Source organism: Colletotrichum aenigma, assembly GCF_013390185.1.
Source record: "Colletotrichum aenigma strain Cg56 chromosome Unknown KSG_Cg56_contig44, whole genome shotgun sequence".
Taxonomy (NCBI): Eukaryota; Fungi; Ascomycota; class Sordariomycetes; order Glomerellales; family Glomerellaceae; genus Colletotrichum; species Colletotrichum aenigma.
Genome location: NW_023500950.1, coordinates 1 through 20419, shown reverse-complemented (window position 1 = coordinate 20419; position 20419 = coordinate 1). Strand labels below are relative to the sequence as shown.

Genomic DNA, 20419 nt, shown 5'->3' with positions numbered 1-20419 from the left:
CAAATCGAGACACTCACCGGCTGGGACGGACGGAAGTGCGGCTGCGGCCTTTGCCAGGCGAACGACCCACCAAACTCACAACCTCGCCAATACCTCCTTCCCCATGTGGACCTCACCTCGATCTACCGACTCCCATTCCCAAGGCTGAGGCAGATACAGCACATGAGGTTCAATGACCCAACGTTACCCGAAATGATCGAAAGACTCCACACAGCAGATGGCAACACCATCACGAGACTGGAAGTCAGCCAGTGGCATGTCGAGTCCGCCCTCCCGGACTTCGTATCATTGCTGACGAATCTCTCCCAACTCCGCGTCGACCATCTGGCATACCATCACGACGAAGTCTCAGTTGTGCAGCCAGCGTGGGACAAGCTGACGTCCGCCAGCATGTTCCGAAACCTGACGTACGGATTGACGAGTCTGCGATAATCATACGCCCTGTCCGACTGCCCAGAGCGGAGCAGGCTGCGACATTACTATAGAGCCGGCCATCTCGAGCCTTCTAGTCCCCTACCCCCCCAAACCACGCGGATTGGTACAAGCGCCGAGGTCAACCCTTCAGATCTCTCACCAAGCTCGACATCAACCAATGAGAGAGTGCACCTCCCTGTATCAAGAGCTCGCAACCATGTCAGCCCTGAACTCGCTCACCGTATCGGTTCAGGCCAGCCAGCATCTCGCCCGCAATCCTCACGTACTGTCGAGAATGACGCACTGCAGGAGCTTCGCCTGATTGGAAACGTCTCGCGGTGGACGGATGGGGCTCTGGGAGCCGTGGGACGTTCCCCCCCCAACAACGCTTCGGATGCGATCAGAGAGGGAATGAGCCACTCAAGACTTTCCAACTCATCCTCCCCGTCGTCTACTCCCTCACGCCCGGCCAGGGAAGCCGCCAGCACATTTGGTAGTCGATTGCACGCAACAACCAAGAGATAGAGGAGCTGGTTCTCGACGCGAGCCTGCGGCTGCCAGCAGCATCTTCTTCCTGGCGGCCCCCACCACCAACTCGACACGCCACGACACCGGGAAATCATGAAGATAACCCTCCACTCCATCAGCATTCCAAGGGAAGGAGAGCCTGGGGCCGGTCGATGAGGGCGTAGCGGAGGTCGTCAAGCAGCTCCACACTATATTCCCAAGCTGCGGTCCCTGTTCACTCCGCGGACGAAATGGAACACTGTGCGAACCGTAACGGTCCGTTGCGAGGGTCGGGTGGGTTAATCAAGCCATCTTCGTCGCTTGCGGTCTAGGCGGTCTCCCGAATTGCGCGATATGGACCTGCTGTTCTCAAAAGACCGACCGATCTCAGTCGAAATCGAAACCGTCCCGCAATGGAACGCAGGCATCCACGTTGCATCAGATCCCTTGTCGGATCGTCCGCCCGGCCGCCCGCCCGCCCTGTGACGAGCGAGAGAACATACCCGCAATCGAGAGGGGAGTAATTCGTGTCCGAAGAGGAGAAGGAGCGACCGCAGTTCGCGACGTAGGCACTAGGTAGGGAGGGGCTTGGGGCACGTCTAGGGAAGTGGAGGATCAGGGCATCGCCTGCATATAGGGCAAGGGTATCATAGCGGCCCAACCGAACTTCATAACACCTAATAAGCCTTGGACCTGTACATCTCAATCCACGGCGATGTGCGCAAGATTTCATTCACTCATCGTGACAAGTAGTAGGTAAACGCCTGTGCTATCAAGTCGAACCGAAAGGCCTGTTTAAATTTGAAGGCCTTGACAGCTAAGCCAGCCAGCCTACGAATACAAGCGACCGATATAGGTACACCAGCCAGCAAAGGAGCTCTGAGGAAATCGGCTGCTCTACCTCATCTGACGCGCGGTATAGAGACAGCACCAAACAGCCAGAAGAAGGCCCCAGCCCCTGGGAGCGGAAGAGAGGAGAGGAGAGGAGAGGAGGGGGGCTATCAAAGCCAAAGCCGGCTATTAGAAGTGCTCATTCGACTTGGCCCATGACCGCACCCCTTACCATCTCAACGACTGCATACCAACTTTGCAATAGCTAACACCACTAGCCCAGGCCAGACAAGAAAATGGCTTGAGATCAGAATGGAGAGTTAAGGTAGCCTTATAAGAGCAGATGAGGGGCGATCACCCGGGGGCGTAGGCTCAAACCAGCAACCCTAAGCATAGCGCACACACACGCACACCCTTCTTCCAAGGGATGTCTTCCAAAGCCTCTCAGCAGCACCCGCCACGCCTTCTTTATAGAGGTTGGTTCTTTGATATGACACTGCCAGCTGTCTATTCTCAGAGCCGAAGGGGGCGGGAGGCTCGGCAAATCGCTATTCGGAGAAAGTCATGCGGTTTTTCGCCGCAGCTAACCAGACGCCAATTAAACAGCCTGGAAGAAGCATCCTTGCCGGACCGCGACATCGCAAGTCTCTCATTAGAGACACCTAGAGGCGTCTTGACCAAGGCATTGATCTAAGGTATCTAGCGTTTAACCTAACACCGCTGGGATCTGAACAATACCTTAGTAATGGACCTCAACTTTCAGCATAAGCGAGGCTTTCTACAGCATGACGTTGGACTAGGACGTGCGTATTACTCAATGCCCTATAGTAGGATGGAACCCTTTATTTTCCTTATACCTTTTTTGCTTTTTTCTCTCTTTCTTTTTCTCATCTTTTTGGGTTTTCTTTTCTTTTTCTTCTTCTTTTTTCTTTCTTTTTTTCTTTTGGTTTGTTCCCCCCCCCGATATCTTCCTCCTACTGTAATCATCCTTCTTTGGAGTTCTTTCTTGTAGCTGCTGATATAGTCCTTACGACACCGTCCGGTTAGGCAGGTACATGATACTCGATTTGCAGTTTTCCTGCGTTCTTCACAGACCGAGCCTGATTCTAAATGCTTGCTTAACAGATTAAACCCCCCAACCCCTATCATCATTGTGAAGGATCCTGGGCGAAGCAGCTCATAACTCTAAAGACCACTAGTAGTGATTTCTAAAAACCAGATACTCTAAACCTGGCTCTGTAGATATGGTCCGGCCTCCCTGGCTAGGACGTCAGTTACATATAACCATGAGATGTGCCTAGCCTAGACGTCCATGTCGCATTTCAAGGTAGCGTCGAGCCCCGCGGCCGCCCCTTGCCCATAGCTTAACAGCCATGGAGTATGTTATATGGTCCTCTCGTCCCTTGAAGAGCCTCAGAGCCTTAGATCCTCACTTGTGGAAATTCAACTAACGACGTAGAGATAGCTAACCTGAGCCGGGCGCGGGTTAGGCAGTTAGGGTCATCATGGTTAGGTCGTTCGGGTTATGGTATATGTCCCTATCGTCTTAAAGATTGTGGCTACCAACTAAGCGGTGTAGGGTCAAGTATACAACCCTATGATCACTATTTACACATGTTGCTGATTTCTCTCAGCTTAAGTCTAGGTAATCCTCGGCCCAGACGAGGAATCCCGCATTGGGTTGATGCTTATATAAGCATGCATTGCATGTAATCATCGCTCGAGTCCCATCTCGCTCATGCCCACCCTCACAGCACGCTGCAGTACCTAGATATGCACTCTTTTTTTTTTCACACTTTGGTTTGTGTGAGGTACCTGTTAACATAAGGTACAACTAGTTAGTGTAGGAAATCATAAGGCCTGTATCCAAGGTAGCTGCTGCCTGTAGGTACGCATTCTGTGTGCACGTTCTAATGAGGGCGCGCAACAGGGGCGAGTGAGACCAGCCTGCCGGCTGTTAGCCTGGGCAGCCTAGACGAGCTCGCCCGATCGTCAATAGAACACCAGGCTTCACACCAAGCAGACCAGTCCATATAACGGGGAAGCCGAATAATCATTCAGGATCTCCCGCCAGTAAGATTCAAGGAGTCTGCCGAACAAGCACGCAGGTCTTTTATAACCTAATCTAAAAGCAGGTATCATGCCTTTTCTGTACTCAGCCGGCCGGATACTGTAGTGGACGAACACCCTCCATGCCAGTCGCAGCTGAAACAATGCAGGAGAGTCACCAGGTGCTGCATGGCTCAGTGGTATAATGTATCTAGCCTCACAGAGAGCTAGCTCCCTCCGCCACCTGGTGGGTATACAAGAGCACCTGCAGCAGCACATGTGTGTTTTCCAGCTCGTAGGCGACGAATTAATCCATAAAGGGTGATATCTATAAAGCAAAGTAGTTAACCCCGGCGCCCCTCCTTGTTCGCCGCGGCTGCTGCGACCCTATCTCCAAGCCGCCCATATGCCAAATGTGTAAGCCATAGATAAAAAAGTATACAAGCCGGGAGCACGACAGCTCGCCTTCTGGAATCAAAAGCAGCCGCCCCACACAACCAACGCCATTCCCGCCGCCCCCTCCCGGAACCTCGCACTCCTCTCCTCGGCGGCCTCGGGCGGCTCCTTGTACCATGGTGCTAGGTCCTGCACCTTTATTAACCCCTCTAAGCTTCGGAACAGGCCGAGAACCCTCCGCCTCCTCCTGCGGTCCCTCAGAAACGCTTCTGTCACTGATCTATCGCTTTCAACGAGGAAAACCCCCGCAGCCCTTTCAACCATGTTCGTGCAGATGTCTTCGCCGTCGGGGCGGTGGCGCTTAGCCCCGACCCGCAAGACGAAGTCTCGCGACAGCTTCGCTTCGTAGTGCGTGTGTAGGGCCATCGTCTGTCGCGTGACAATGTGCCACGAGTGCGCGATGGCCTCTTGCATAAGCCTATCGTCCGCATGCCCTCTCGAGAACACGTCAAAAGACGAGGTGTAGTCGTTAAAGTAGGCCTGGTGCTCAGCGTCGCCCCAAATCCTGTTCGTGGCTTTGGCGTCCAGCCAAGCCGTCTGCCTTGCCTGGAGGAGCCCAATAAAGACCTCCTTGAGCAGGATGAGCATCGCCCGATTAAGCAGCCTGTCAGACAGAATGATTGCCTCCGCTACCGAGGACAGTGTCATGCGCGAGGCGATAGACATCAGGCCCTGCCCGCTTGGCTTCCCGTTAGCCCATGCGGCAAAATACCAGTGGTGGACGAAGGACAAGTAGGCATATACGCACTCAGGCCGGACGTCGTCGTCGTCGCTAAAGTCTACAGACCTGTCGAAGCCCTCCCTGTAGAATCCCATTATGCAGCCTTGAAAGTACGACGAACACTCGACGATGATGTCGCGGTGGACGAGGAACGTTGTAGAGTGGCACCGTATTATGATTAGCTGCGTTGTGTCCCTGTAGGAAATGTTAGCGAAACCGCCCAGCCTGCTGCTACACCTTAGCCTACTCCCATGCTGATGAGGAGGCGGCGTTCCCGATACGTAGTCTCTAACCTGCTCTTCTGGGCTGCCGCGCCCTTTGCGAAGTCGTATAGTAGCCGCACCATATCGCCTTAGGGGAACAGCACAACAGAATAGGTGTGCGTGCGTGTATGTGGTGTGTGTGTGTGAAGAGAGAGAGAGAGAGAGATGGCCTAGGTGACGGCCGGCGGTAAGGTACCTAAGGTATGTTGAGGTTGTATAGTGTAAGGTGCCTTAGCGGTCGCTTGATGTGGTGGTGTTTAGTGTTACTGAGGTGGACAGTGCAGTTGGGTGGGAATAAGCGGCTCTGACCACCTGCGGGCTGGTGGAAGGTGGGCTTTGGTGCATTAGAAGGAACCTAAGGGTCATGGGATTGCAGAAGATGAATGTGAAGTTGGGAGGGCGGGAAGGGTAATTGCGAGGAGGCGTCACCTTCCCGACGGGAGAGTTGCATCCACTGGCTCTAACCAACGCCGAGATAAAACCACAACTGCAAAGACGACGCCGGCGGGAAGGCCCATGGGATGACTTCCGTAACGAGAAGGAACGGCGGGGGACCTCCTGGAATCGGCAGCGCAGGCACTGCCCGGGCCGGCTAGTGTGCTTAGGTAGGTTTATGCAGATGGCAAGTGGTGAAAACCGCGGCTCGGTCGGGTGCGGGCCGGAAGGCGCAGGCAGCCCAGGTAGGTAGGTACGCGTGTAACCGGGTACCTCGGGGAAGGACCTCCTGGGGACGTAGCTTGTTAGCGTGTAAAGATGAACGAACACCTAGGAACACTCAAACCGCCGCTTAGAGGAGGGTATACTTACCACGGGGCAACACTATACATAGACAAAATAACGACACAACGTTGCAGTTGTCCTGGGGAGCGGGGTCGCTGCTGCCAACACTGACAGTGTAGTTATGTGTGGACCCTACCTTACCTTAGGTGATACTCTCCGTCTGTCTAGGGAAAGGTACGTTGAGGTAGTTAGGGGTGCAGAGGATAAGTGGCGGGGCAGAAACTAAATCGACGTTAGCTAGAGACTCGCGGGTAATCTTAGGCGGGCGCTAGAAGCAGCAAAATCAAGCCGGATGCTCTTAAGGCGTGTATAATAGGCAAGACCAGAGCTTGGACCAAGGGGGGATATAGTAAGAAATTAGGATCCCAGAGTACTTCTGCAACGGCGCGGTGGGTGACCCCTTCCCTCCCTCCTACCTTATCTTTGTTTAATACAACGTCCGTTTTTGAAGTGGAATTAGAGCGTGAGGTAGTGAGACTCCTGACAGAGAGCAGGTACGGAGCACGAATCACCTCACAGCACCTTATACTCGAGCCGTATAATATGTAATATTTGCGAACCGTTCAGGCAAAAGGCTGTCTGCTTGTCTATTTCAAATCGCTCTTTCTCCCTCGCTCACCACCACTGCAGCCTCAAGCCTCCTTCCTTCACAAATCCCATCCCACAAACCCCTACCTACCATGCCCATCGAAAACAACAAGTACCTCTCATACCTTAGACTTGAGTACCTACCTATCTATCCATGGCATACCCTCCAGCGTCGTACACCCCGAACTCATGCTACCTAACTTCCTTATAGCAACCCCTCTTCACTAAAAAAGCAGTACTAACACTAGCTACCTCATACAGTCATTACCATCATACGCATCTTATAATCCACGCGCATGTTTGACGCATGCATCCCGGGGCGCTACTGCTAACGCTACCGGGACCCCCCGGCCCCCCCGCCTGGCTAGAGCCCCGATTTGTCGCCATGGCTTCCTTCCCTGCTAACGCGGACCGGCCCTTCCCCTTAGGGAGACTACCCCGCGAGCTGATCGACTGCATCTTCAGCTACTACATGTCGATAGAAGAACCGTTTGAGTACCTGATCCCCTTCTCAACGGCCAGCTCGTTGTGGTTCGACCTGGTCCATCCCTCTATGTGGGCGAATGTCTGCCTGAACGCCATTACCTCTGAGGACATCAAGCCCGCGAAGCGACAGCAAGCCCACACGAAACAAGATTGATTGGGGAGATTGTCGACCCCGAGAACCACAGATGCCGTCGATGCACGGCATGGGCGCCACATAAGGTACCGTCCATTACGTCCACTTCCGAGCCGCCGAGGGGGCCCGGGCACCTGGGCGCTGGCATTGGTAGAATGGAAGGCTCCGGCGTTTGGTCCCGCAGATCGGGGCTCAGGGCTTTTACTACCACGAACGCGAAAAGATGGGGCTATGAGGGTGGAGTTCGCCCGACGCACCCATGGGGTGGGTGTCTTGTTGAACACCGAGGTTGAGGCCGACGCGGAGGCTGAGGCAGAGGCTGAGGCGGAAGCCGGACGGACGACGATCACATCGTTCCAAGTTCGCATGTCGTACTCATAATCTCTTACTTGTAATTACTAAGCCGGTTGCAGTCGACAGAGGCGTACTCGGACGCTTCCAAGGCCCTGAAGATGTAGAGAACAACTTGGGGCTGCTAAAAACACCTCATCCCGACCCCTGGGGTCAGCCATTCCGCTGTCTAGAAGAATTCAGCTGTATGGGCTTTTTTCTTCGTAGCCGGGATGAAGTCTAGGAGGAGCGCTGTGCGAGTACCATTCGGCAGGGAGGTTGGAAGCGTTCCAGAGTACCACAGATATAATAATACTTCGCACCGAGCGGACTCGCCATCACTAAACAAGGATGACCTGCAGTTGGAAATCCAGCCCGATAGGCTGGGAGCGAAAATTCCACCATTGTGGCTGATTCGCATTTCATTAGCTACCTAAAAACGCCTGATATCAAAACAACAACGCCTGATAATCACGTCTGATGATGACTGCAAACCCACCGCGTGCTCTAGAGTTATGAACCCCTAGGTCCCCTACCTTCCCCCTTCACACCCCCTTCTAAGCGCCGGGTAGGCACTCCCTCAGCATTCCATTGCCATCACATGTGTCTTCTGCCGAAAGGGAGACCCACCACCTGCTCAGCCGCCCATGCTGATCAACTCGTCATCATCCACATCCCAGACGCCGCGGTGGCGGAGGACGTTGCGTGCGAAGTAGGACGGGCCACCCCCAGGGAGAGTAGCAGCCATCGGCGCGTTAGCGGCGTACCCTGCGAAGATAGAGATGTATTCCTCGAGAGTCTTCTCGGCGCTGGTGCTGGGGTTGAGGATTTTTTCCAAGCCGAAGGCGAAGCTCAAGCCTGCGTCGCGCATAACAAAGTGCTTGAGCCTGACTACCGGGGTCGAGAACAGATCGATAGACATGACCTCCCCCTCTGGCCGCCGGACCTCAGCCTTTCCAAGTTGTAGTTGTCCAACGCCCCTCATGATCTCGTGGTAGTAATGGTCCCCACTCTCTCCGTTCGCGCTGAAGGTGGCAACATCGTCAACCAAGACACCGAACCACTTGCCCCTCGCAGCGCCACTATCCATGACGTGTACTGAGAGCCTAACATAGGCATGGTCAGGCGTGTTGTTGATACTGCCGTTGTAGAAGCTAACCAAGGCCACGACCCGAGCGCTCCCTCCAGGGGACGCCCCAGCCTCGGCCAGACCCTCCGCCTTTAGGTCCACTGCGGTCCGAAGCCTCTCTGACAGGCGCTCGTTTGATGTACTGAAGATGATAGAGGGTTGCTCGCTTGACTGCTCGTTGGCAGCGTTGACGCATACAGCCGCCTTGAGCGCCAGCCGACGGCCGATCTGATTGTTGGATCCGCTGATGTGTTGGGCGAAATCATTAGCGCGCGCCCTGCCATGTGCGATCTCCATCAGGGAGAGCTGGTTATCGCCAATGGCATACTCGGGATTAGAGTCGCTACTCAGCACCATGCGGAGCTCCGTCAGAACGCCTGTCGCAACCAGCTCCTCCTCACGCTGGCGCCGGGTGGCGCTGTCGGGGATGATGGTACGGGTTTGAGAGGCCATCGCTGTAGACCGAGATTAGTATGTGTAGCAGTGGACTGGAAGTAGGCAACCGCGTAGAGGTGGGTGTGTCTGTGTGTGCTTACCTTCCAGGTGTGTGGGTGAAGTTGAGGATGTGGGTAGGCTGCCAGGTGCGGCTGGATTTTTGGGGAGAGGTCGGATTCTCGGAGGAGAAGGTTGAAATCTCGGGAAGAGGCCCAAAGGCAGGAGCCGAAAAGGTAGTAACTGCTACTGTTGCGGGTATGTGCCTTGGTCGAGAGTCTTTCGGAGTTGCCTGCGATGGTGGGCTTGTAGGCTGCAGCGTTTGTGATGTGATGTGATGCTGTTGATGTCCAGAAGAGGTTTGAAAAGGGTAGCAGATGAGCCTCGGCCGCCTTAAATACCTTACCTAGCGCGGCGGGTGGTGAGTGTCAAATGAGGAAGTTGCGATGCAGCGTGAGTGCAGGCAGGCTGCACCGGTGATGTGGGTGGAGGGTTCCACTCAATAGGTTCCAAGAAGGAGGGACGGGCCTGGAGTAGATGCCTGAAGCCAGCGGCAACAAAAGAGATGGCGAGAGAAGGCAAGCAAGCTACCGGTACAAAGACAGGTAACACCTACTCAAAAAGGGAGAAGGCAACAGTTTCCAGATCCGGGACGAGGCGCAAGCGGCAGGTGCATGCTACTGGGCGTAGCGACCTCAGGAGGAAAGAAGGGATTAACCCATTCCTCAAATGATCGTGCTGACAAAAGCGGCAGTTACCAAGCCGTCAAGGACGTAGCTTCTAAACCTGAGAAAGTGATGAACTTCTCTTTTCTTTTCCTCCCCTCCCAAGAGGTATCTCTCCTACCTTGATTTCTACGACAGGTGCGGTGCATCCCGCCCCTTCCTCCACCATTATCATGTCAATAGGTGCGTGACACAGGTTGAAGGCTCTTCAGAGGCGGGCTGCAGTAAGGGTCAAGAGAACGGATTACCGGAATCTGCGCCACCCCCTAACTCCTCCCAAGATCCGTGTAACCTACAACCTATATATAACCTCGTAGGCCCTTTTCTACCATCATCATCTACGACAGGATCTCGCCGCATTTCCCACCCCCAATGAATACACAACGGGCAAAGAAGAGGAAAAGCAACACCAGCGATGTCTAGGATCTGGTCAACCCATCACGAAGTTAACAATAGAAGCTACGGGATGATGTAAGTCGACAGGAAGAAGAGGAAGAAGAGGAAGAAGAGGAAGAAGAGGAAGAAGAGGAAGAAGAGGAAGAAGAGGAAGAAGAGGAAGAAGAGGAAGAAGAGGAAGAAGAGGAAGAAGAGGAAGAAGAGGAAGAAGAGGAAGAAGAGGAAGAAGAGGAAGAAGAGGAAGAAGAGGAAGAAGAGGAAGAAGAGGAAGAAGAGGAAGAAGAGGAAGAAGAGGAAGAAGAGGAAGAAGAGGAAGAAGAGGAAGAAGAGGAAGAAGAGGAAGAAGAGGAAGAAGAGGAAGAAGAGGAAGAAGAGGAAGAAGAGGAAGAAGAGGAAGAAGAGGAAGAAGAGGAAGAAGAGGAAGAAGAGGAAGAAGAGGAAGAAGAGGAAGAAGAGGAAGAAGAGGAAGAAGAGGAAGAAGAGGAAGAAGAGGAAGAAGAGGAAGAAGAGGAAGAAGAGGAAGAAGAGGAAGAAGAGGAAGAAGAGGAAGAAGAGGAAGAAGAGGAAGAAGAGGAAGAAGAGGAAGAAGAAGGCTGAGGTGAGCACAACGAGGAGGAACACTTAATGTCGCGAGGCTTACCGACCACCTTAAATCCAAGGAGCTTGAGCAAGTTCAAGATCGGACCTCTGGCTTCTGAGGTTTACCGCCTGTATTAAATCCGGGACTTTAAGCAAAAAGGCGTCTCGCCAGCGCTCCAACTCTTCATCCGCGCCGACTGATATTATGTTCCATTATCACCCCGATCCACCGTGCGAGTTTCCCATAAAACCTCTCTGTGATTCCGTCAAGACCGCCCAGCACTTGTGTGATATGTGTAGACAAGTATTCCATGGGTGTATGCGGACGTCGGTTAGCTATTAGACCTCTATGAGGGCTCGGACGATTACGAGCGTCTCTCATCCTAGCACAGAGAGTTGCTTCTTTCTTCATCACCTAGGTGGTGGCTAAACCACATGATAACTATCGTGTACTTGAAATTCTTGTCGTCGTTGATCCGGGTTCCAATTTAGGTTCGTCTCCAGCTACTAACTGCCTTTTGTTGTGCGAGACGTCATCGTCACAGGCGACTCACGAACACCACCATCATATTCATGCCTGGCCTGTTTGTCTCTTGCCTGCGCTGGCGCGCAGCTTCTGCGTTGACTCCACTGCTGTTAAATGCCTTACTCACATTCAAACGAGGGCTTAGCCGAGGACTTGCCCCAATCACCACACCGCTCCTGCCACCACAAGCCCCCCCATGCTAGATACGGCATTGTCACAAGCTATCTACTACTGCTATACTCACCCCAGCCCATGGGTTGTTCCTGCCTCCTGGTACGTAAGGTACCTTCCGCACGCGGGCTAGCCTCTGTCGAGACCTCTCAGCTGTGTCATTAGGTGAAGGCCTCACTCCTAACCAGACTCGGGCCAGAGAGTTGGGTTCCCCCAAACACCACCACCAGGTACCTTACTACTACAAACAACAACCCCATCCACAATCAATCACATCCACAATCACGACCAGAAGCCGCCGCCACCGCCACAGCAGGCCTTGGCCAACAGCTTCCGCCTTACCTTCCTTCCCTCACGCTCAAGACACCAGGCCAGGGGTGCAGTACAAGAGACGAATATCTCCTCCACCCTCGGTCCTATCCCACAAGCTCAGGTTTCCTTCCTAGACCACCACTAGCAACAACCTTAAGCTTCTTCTCACACATCACCTATCAACACCGAAGCCTCAGCTAGCCGCACTTCACATCAATCCTCCCTAAGGTAGGGAGCACGCTACCCCATGAATACCCATCGCTCCTTCCGACCAACCTTACCTACACAATGCTAACAGGTGCTCAGGGGAACCCGCAGAGAAGAAAAAGAGAAACGGAAGGGAAAGGGAAAAAAGGAAAGGAAAAAAGAAAAAAAAAAAAAACACCGCAATGATGACTTCCCCGCAGCGCACGGTCAATGATACCTTGGCTTTCATCTCCAGGAACCTCGTCTCCCGCCATGCTGTCGAGTCGATGACCAAGGACACCCTCGAGAGCAGGCCGACGGACGCCGAACTCCGCCGCCTATGCCAGGACACCATCCTCACGATGAAGGAGTTCACATCGGGCCACCAAGTTGTCTCCTGCGCCGTGCCAGGGGCTGTTCGGGCTCTAGCATTGGCCTTCGACAAGCTTCAGCAAGCAGACACGAGCAGGCTTTCGGTTATCATGAATGGGGGTATCAAGATCGGTCGGGAGTGGGATGAGGACGCATTCCAGGAGAATGGTCGGATGAGATTCTTCAAGGATATCATACATGAGGAGGTCCCCGGAACGCTTCTCTGGGAGGTTGAGGTCATCTCTGTCCCCGACGGCTCCGGCGGCTGCCGCAAGGAGCTGAAGCACGACACCACCCACGTCTGGGTCCCCTTTAAGCCTGGCGCTGGCGAGGAGGGGTCTCACCTGGGCGACTTCTATGCCGCGTTGTTCCAGGAGTACCTGAGCGTCGCGAACAAGGTGCCTGGCAAGACCTCGGCCAAGTACTTCGAACGCACCCCGTCCACCAACGAGCTAACCGTCTGGGACACCACTGGCAACCACGTCAGCAGCTTCGCCATGGCAATGATGCACGTCCTGGCCGTCCGCATTGCCAGGGTCAACCCTTCCGACGACGAGAGAACCAGCCTCCGGAAGATGCTGCAGGACGAGATCGTGGCGCGCTACTGGATTGCGGAGTGCAGGGCTGAGGACAAAAGCGACCAGAAGTCCACGTTCTTCTCGATGGGACTGCTGTTCTGGGCCATCACCCACCCTACGGAGCTGGAGGCCAAGATCAAGGGATAGTCGGGATTGACGCCAGGGAGTCTAGCTGCGAGGATGAGCAGGGACGTGTCGGGTGGCTTTGCGACGCATGAGGATCAAAAATCATCAGGCTGCCCGCTTCTGGCAGAGTGAGGGAGTTGAGTTGGTAACCTACTTAGGTATTACGTGTCGTAAGGGGGGGTGGATGGAGGTGGAGGAGCCGTAGGCATGGAACCCAAGGTACCTACCTAGCCAGCCTACCTATTGATGAACATGGAGGGCCAGTAAGCAGGTCTCCATTTCTAGAAGAACACAGTCGGTTAGTACTTGGTCGCCTTTCCACCGCTTCCGCTAGGTGATGACGGCTTTGGTCTCGGGGCAATGTTCAACCCCAGCCAACCCATGATATCCACTTCCCCTTCTCCCGCCGGTCAATCGGAGACCGCGCTTAATTGTACGCGCCAGTCTGATCTGCACGGTGGCTTATTAGAGGACTTATAGAACGGCCAGAGACCGCACCTGGTGACCCCACCTATCATATCATGCCCATCACACCACAAACACTGCTTCCGCCGCTGCTATCTGTTCCCTTTTAATTCCTACGATTGTACCTTACCAATGACAATGAAAGGGATAAGCAGCTTGAAGGCTAGTGTGGTTGGAAAAGTGTGTTAGTGGGGGTTCGCATGCCATCAGTACACATGACCAAGACCTTCCATCCAAAGGCAAACCACACTGGTTTTGCTCCTCTCTCAGCAGGTAAGGTACCTAGGCAAGCATACATACCCACGTCAGCATCTTCCCCGAACGTCCTTACTCATCATCACATCTCTATGCGTACGTCCATTCCATTCCATGATATTTTGTCTAATATTCAAAACTACCGCTTAGAGGGAACCCTACTCCAAAACACTGCCTACCGTCTCCCCAGCACCCAGGCGTCAGTTTCCACCTAAGGAGCACGGCTGCTGATACCTCCGTTTTGTTCAGGACGTAAGCCTTCGACCACAGCAAGAACAAGCGCAGATGATGTGCCGCATTATCACCTCCTCCATCTCCGAATTTGATACAGTATTTGTCGTGCTCAATCCTGCCGCTCCGCCCTGGTACCCCAACTACGTTAGTTGACGAGAGGGCGGTTTGAGGCGGGCCCTGAGCACGCACTCCAGTACATCTGCTGTATGGTTTGGATAGGGAACTCAGTACGACGGTCTATACTTCGATGTCCTGCCCCTCCCGAGGACCGTGACCGCAGCATATGCCCCTTAGGCCCGTTAGGGTCGTGTACCCACCACAGATTCCTCACGGGCTCTGGCGATACGGTCGAATGGAGGCCTCGGACGAAGAACCTCAGGTTCCTATTCCATCCCACGTCAACGTTGAACCTGCCGCGCAAGTCGGCTTGACCCAAGTTGTCCTAGGCTTTTTCCGAGTAGAGGAATGAAGTACGCCGAGACATGCCCTTCGCCCCGCTGGACCTGCTCGGCTGGTGGGGCCAGGGTATTGAAGCGACCGCGGCCGAGGGGAGAGGGCTGTGCAAACGCTTCGCGACATCGAGGGCGGCCAACTGATCGTCATCCTTGACGGAGACGTCAGCGTCCGCGTCAAGAAGCTGTTGGATGATGCTCTTGTCCCCACGTCCAAACAGGGTGCCATCGCCACCCAATCGGGCGCAAAGATGGGCGGTTGTTGACCCGTCTGGTCACTTGGCAGTCACATCGATGTCATCCGATTTGATGAGGGCTTTCATGAGCTGGGGTAATGCATCGAAGTCGTCCTAGAGGGCGTCGTATCAAGCCTGTGTGGTTGTGCGACCTGACTAGAGGTCCACGGCGGCCCCCAGTGCCACGAGAAGGAATGTTTCAGTTGGGCGTCAGGGCACAGGGGCTTGGACGTTGACACCGAGTTGCTGCGCGAGCCAGTTCGCGTATCGAAACCGCTTGGTACGACAAGCCCTGGGTAGAGTCTGCTGCCCCCACGACGTTTGGTCCGTGATGGATGTAATTCTCTGCTGAAGGATGCGTTTAGCGATTTTGATGGTCCTGGACCTGGGTATGTAAACACAGCAGAGATCGTGAAGCAGTGAGACTGAACGCTCGTTTCCAGGATGTGAGGCTCTCCAAGCACCAAGCACCAATGATACAAGTCTTACTCATCGGGGCTGAGGTGAGTCGCCATCGGAAACAATGCCTGAAGCTCCGGCTTTGATGAGTCTTTCGGCAATCTTGGACTGTCCATAATAGATGGCAGTATGAATTGGTGTCTTGGCTGCGTTCGGGGCGTCAAAGTCGGGATTGAAGTGGGGTGGGTGGCCAGGGTCGTCCAGGTCATCGCAAGACCAGCATGGCCCGGGGCTCCTGAGGGCTACGTCCGCGCCCTCTTCCAGCAGTCTCTTGACGAACCGCTTGTTCCCAACAACGATTGCTACTTGAAGGGCAGTGTAGTCATCAATCCAGGGTATGATATCCTGCAATCCCGCAAGCATCACGGGCGGGGGCGGGTCACCCTCTTCCCGGAGTTGACCCCAGTAAGGTGGCAAGGTGACATCTAACTTATCGGGGTGGTTCCTCTTAGTATAATCCACTGCGAGTTCGAGAAGTGTAGTGTCCCCGGTGATGATGGCTGCGAAAAGTGCCCGTCCATCGATTTCGCCCTCAATTTCACCCTCGATGAGGGTGCGAATTGGTGTGTCTAAGTGGTAAACGACCCAATCAGTGAGAGGGTTTAATTACGACGATAAGCATAAGTGTGCGTACGCTGAGCGTGTAAAGAAAGATAGTACAGCTTAACGGCCCTTAGTTAGGCTGATATATCGATGGGATATATTTCTACACCTGTCGTGTGCGTATTCAACACCCGTGTGTGCGTAACATTTGGGCGAACTCTATAAGTGGTTTCAGATTTACCGAAGACAATCCTCCCAGGTCGCCTTCCGGGGTACATACAGCAAGTGCATCAATACCATCGCGGGCCTCGGCCGGTATTGAAGGGAGTTGAGGCTATTCCCGCCGTCCCCGCGCCCTTATTCGTGACCTGATTAACCCACAACCATCACAGCCATCACAGCCATCACCAGGCGAGACTCCAAGTGAGCAGCAGATAGACTACTAGCTCACCATGGAGGCAACCACCTCTCGAGCCCTTCCTGCCTCCCGATACTCGCGTCTCTATAGCCATCATACCTAGAATCTACCCAGACAGACATGCTTAATACATAGGAGTAGCTGGTCAGGTTAGGGGGGCGGGTGACGCTCTCTAGAGCTTCGCAGGGCTGTTGACGCCGAGAAGCTGCCTAGCCTTTTTAACCAGGGGCGACTTTAAGCGAACGAGATGCTTAATCACCAGCTGCCGCAGAGCGTACGACAGGTCTGTTTGAACGTTGAGCAGGGCCCTCGGGGTCTTGTCGATGATCCAGCTGATGTCTTTCATGTCCTTATCGTCCTTCTTTCGATGTTCCGCTGCTAAGGCATTGACCTTCGACATGAAGATCTTGCCGAGCCGCATGACGTGAACGTTGATCGGCCTCTTTCTCTCGTTTTCCACTTTGAAGTCCTTCGATTGACCTGCAAGCTTTGGGGTGTCGTCAAGGTGCCTAGGCCGGCCGTTAGTGTCCGCAGACCAGCCGGAGGCTCCGGAGTGAGGGGCTTTACTCACCGGCGATCACTAAATCAATCTCGATGTATCTGGGCTTCCCTGCACTTCCTCGGTCGCGATAAACCCGCAGGTGAGACTCGCTCGGCCATCCAGGCCCAGGAACTATGTACTTTTTGTCTTTGCTTAGTGCAGCCCGTAGCTTAGGCATAGTGGTCTGTACAACCATGTCGATGTCGGTAGTGTGTCGATCTGATTGTCCGTGGATTTTCAGAGCGAGACCACCAGCAACAGCCCAGGGAATCTTATTCCGGTCAAGGAGCTTGCCGAGCGGGTCAAGGGTGTCTAGAAGACTAAAAAAGCTAACGTCAACCTCAGACTCCTTCTGAAGTGTTGCTGCCTCCTGTCGATCAAACCAGCCTTTGGTGATATCGCGGCCGACAACAGTAATGCCCCTCGGGAATTGGGTGCATGCTCCACCCCTACTCTTCCTAGTGAGGGCTTCTACCTCACAGAGGGTGAAGTCGGTGATGCTTCCCTTTGTCGACACAGAGGAGCCGAAGCCCCGGCCATGATATGTCGCGAGCGGCGCAGCCTCTAATGAGACAGCTAGGAGCCAGAACAAGGTTATTAGGGACCAGTAGATGGTGCAAGAGAGCTGTAGAGGCGGTGCCATTGGTAAACCCGACCAAATCTGTTACAAGATAAATGTTGCGAAGCTGGAAAGTCCTCGACCTTGAAGATCACGAAACAGCCAGCGAAGCTATGTAGTTCATAAACAATAGTGCCAAGCGCAGGAAGGATTGGCTTTATGAATTTGGGGCAGGACGTCGTATGCTTAACGTAAGCACGCTTCTTTGCAGGGCATCGCACCCGATTATTCATCCCTTCTCTATTTAGGTGTCGCGAACATCAACCAGATTATCCGCCCTGGGCCCCTGCGCATGGCCGTGGGTCAAAGGAGAAGGCTAGAGCCGGTTTCGCCGAATCTGATAGATACTACCCGACGGCAGTGTACGAACTGCAGACTGAGTGTGTGTGTTTGCGTATGTTTCCTCTTTTTTCTTTTTTTTCTTTTGAATCGTTTTCTCCCCCCCTTCCTTTCACCCCCACTCCGGTGCCCATCGTATAACCCTACGGATACCGCGATCCCACTAGGTGCTGCCTTCGCTAAACACTTAACGGGGCCCTTCCTACTGGTGCCCGGGGCTGCCGAAGCTGCCCGTGGCCCCAGTTAAGTACCCTTCGGCAATGGTGGCCATGAAAGGAGCGCACGTTTGAGGCAGCGTTAGCTCTACCCCTGTCAAGGGGTAATTAGAGTGCTTGGAGTTCGTAGTTCATTTTTTGACCGATATGTTCTACCCCGTCCCAAATTATATTCCGGTCAGCTCCTGGGCCCGGATAGCAGGCTCGGCCGACAGCTACCGCGCGTCCGGACAGGATAGCGAGAACGAGACCATCCAATCGAAAATGACATTCATCAGACTGAAGCATCCCTGAATTTGCATATGATCACTATAAGGCTACTGATTAGTCCAGGGTTGCGTTGCCCATTTACCCCTAGCAAAGCTCTTGACATCATATGAAGATGAGCAGGAAGAGGTGGACACCAGGCTAGATGGGACCGAATCCACATTCTAGAAGCAATTGCTCGCTCGACAGATATACTGCAATTGACCGCCCCTAAACATCACAGACTACTGGCACTACAGTCCTCTATCAGCCCTTTCACAAAGCAGAACAAATAACACCTAAACATGCTACGACGTTTTAGAAACCTGTGTTAAACGCTCAGACACCTAGTAGTTAGGCGACCTGAAAAGAAACAGCTGGGGCATTGGAACTTTTTAACAGAGCCTAGTGAAAAGGGAACAATGGCCAGAAGACATGACGGTGTCAACAGACCTCTAGTCATTTGAGTCTTGAATGTTCAAGGGCAGAGATGGTATTTGATCAGAGTTTTGGAGCAAAGGAGATCCACAACGCGTTCGGTTTGCCTAATGCCCTAGGGGAAACTGGTCTAGACCGCTGAAACAGGTCCGGTCATTATGGCGTTGAAACCTAACATGATCTTAACTTTTTCTATCGCACTCACGTTGGTCCTCTTGAATATGTGGCTAGCCTTGGAAATTGCTAGGTTGAAAGGATAATAGGTGCTATTGCGATCGTGGGCCATGTCCTATTCCTTTCTACAGCTTAGAAGCCATGAAACGGTAGTACGCAAGGCAGTTCCATTCCTTGTCGTATTTACCCTTGGAGAGCGTGATCCATTCTTCGCCTACAGACGTGGTCAGTCAGTATAGCTCATCCACGGCAAGATGGCAACATACCTTTTCTAATGACTCTATCAATGTTGGCTTTAGAAGAGGTTGTAGTACCTCCATAATCAATACTGGATAGCATGGGTTCAGTCCCTTTCCAACAACACGCATTAATGATTCATAGCCAATAGACGACGTACCGTTGCATACGCTTGACTTCATCCCAGTCATGGCGTGTCTGAGTCCAGGTGTTGGGGTTATCTGCCAGGCGCCTTACGTGCAAGTAGCTTGCTGTAAACTTGTTCTGGCGAAAGGCGGTCTTGCCAACGATGAGACCCACGTGAAGACAGCCCGTCTGATCGATGGTATACTGCTGACTAGGTGTCATACCCTTCTGTCCAGGATATGCTTTATTACAGGACATGAAGTAGTAGTGTGTGTTGTGGCTGGCGGAGAGTGCCCACAACCCTCTCAGCCGCTGCCCAAGCTGCGCTCGAATCGCGGGACAGGATTCCGTCCTTGTCGTAGACAACGCTGCCTATTGTTGCCATATCGCCTGGTGAACGGACTGTTATAGCATTGTTGGGGTTTGGCACAGCAAGGCCAGCTTCGGCCATGCAGGACGAGAGGAAATACAAAAGCCTCATCCTGTTCAAGGGGATGCAAGTTGAGAGACAATAGCAAGTAGATGCGGAATGAAACGGTGTAGGTAGCCGCGAATCCTCGGGTTTTATAAGCTTGTCTTGCCTAGTTATCGATTCATAATAATGATCCGAGGAACTCTCAGTGCGCAGCAATCGTTGGTTCAGATAGTACTCAGCCGTCGGCGACTCTGCCACGGACACATGAGAAGCCGAAGGTGGATCCCTCATCGGCTACGCCGATGAACTGGCAGACTCCTGGTATAGCCATGTTACCCAACCTGCGAACGGAGCTAATAAGCGCAGTACTGCGACAGGCTAACGATGCAGAAGCCTGGTAGCGACAAGGGGCCGAATTTGGAGGCCGCAGCATTTTCACTGCGTCTATGACTACGGAAGGACTGAAGAGGCTAACCCAACAGACCGCACATACGCAGTAAGGATAACAGTGAGCCGACCCACTTAGGTATTAGGCAGCTGTGACAGGATATTTCATCAGAATAGATTGACCCTAACATGGCTTGACATGTTCCTGCCTACTCGGTCTCGACCGTAGCGTAACTTTCCGCTTCACCTCATTCCTTCCCTTTAATATGTGCCGCCTACTTCAACCCCTACCACCCTTCCTCATTCTCTCCACTTGACTAGCATGCAATCACCTAACGTTGGCACAAGACCGTTCCCCTCGACAACACATATCCTTTCACCCTTCTCTACACGTCCTCTGACGTTAGATGCTCTCTCTGGTGTACACTTGGTACCTTCGACCTCGAAGTTCTAATATTTCCAGCCATTGTTGGACTCTGAATCGGCTGCAGCGCAAACGGTACCTCCTGTAAGGCCTGGGAGAGACTAAA

At 53.4% G+C, this 20419-nt stretch overlaps 5 protein-coding genes across 5 annotated transcripts; 1 reads left to right on the top strand and 4 right to left on the bottom strand.

The window, feature by feature from the left end:
• Positions 1–4275: 4275 nt before the first annotated feature.
• On the bottom strand, positions 4276–5324 carry CGCA056_v015147 (uncharacterized protein; the record flags this gene model as incomplete). Its single annotated transcript, XM_037330388.1, has 2 exons — positions 4276–5173; positions 5272–5324. The coding sequence occupies 2 exons, from the start codon at positions 5322–5324 to the stop codon at positions 4276–4278; spliced, it is 951 nt and encodes a 316-aa protein (XP_037171222.1).
• Positions 5325–8195: 2871 nt separating this feature from the next.
• Positions 8196–9140, bottom strand: CGCA056_v015146 (uncharacterized protein; the record flags this gene model as incomplete). The annotated part of the gene is made up of 1 exon (XM_037330387.1): positions 8196–9140. One exon carries the CDS (start codon positions 9138–9140, stop codon positions 8196–8198), a length of 945 nt encoding a protein of 314 aa, XP_037171224.1.
• A 3080-nt stretch (positions 9141–12220) lies between these two features.
• On the top strand, positions 12221–13111 carry CGCA056_v015145 (uncharacterized protein; the record flags this gene model as incomplete). The annotated part of the gene is made up of 1 exon (XM_037330386.1): positions 12221–13111. One exon carries the CDS (start codon positions 12221–12223, stop codon positions 13109–13111), a length of 891 nt encoding a protein of 296 aa, XP_037171226.1.
• A 3213-nt stretch (positions 13112–16324) lies between these two features.
• Positions 16325–17336, bottom strand: CGCA056_v015144 (uncharacterized protein; the record flags this gene model as incomplete). Its single annotated transcript, XM_037330385.1, has 2 exons — positions 16325–16661; positions 16720–17336. 2 exons carry the CDS (start codon positions 17334–17336, stop codon positions 16325–16327), a joined length of 954 nt encoding a protein of 317 aa, XP_037171225.1.
• A 1513-nt stretch (positions 17337–18849) lies between these two features.
• On the bottom strand, positions 18850–19345 carry CGCA056_v015143 (uncharacterized protein; the record flags this gene model as incomplete). The annotated part of the gene is made up of 3 exons (XM_037330384.1): positions 18850–18938; positions 18991–19052; positions 19122–19345. 3 exons carry the CDS (start codon positions 19343–19345, stop codon positions 18850–18852), a joined length of 375 nt encoding a protein of 124 aa, XP_037171223.1.
• Between the last annotated feature and the right edge of the window lie 1074 nt (positions 19346–20419).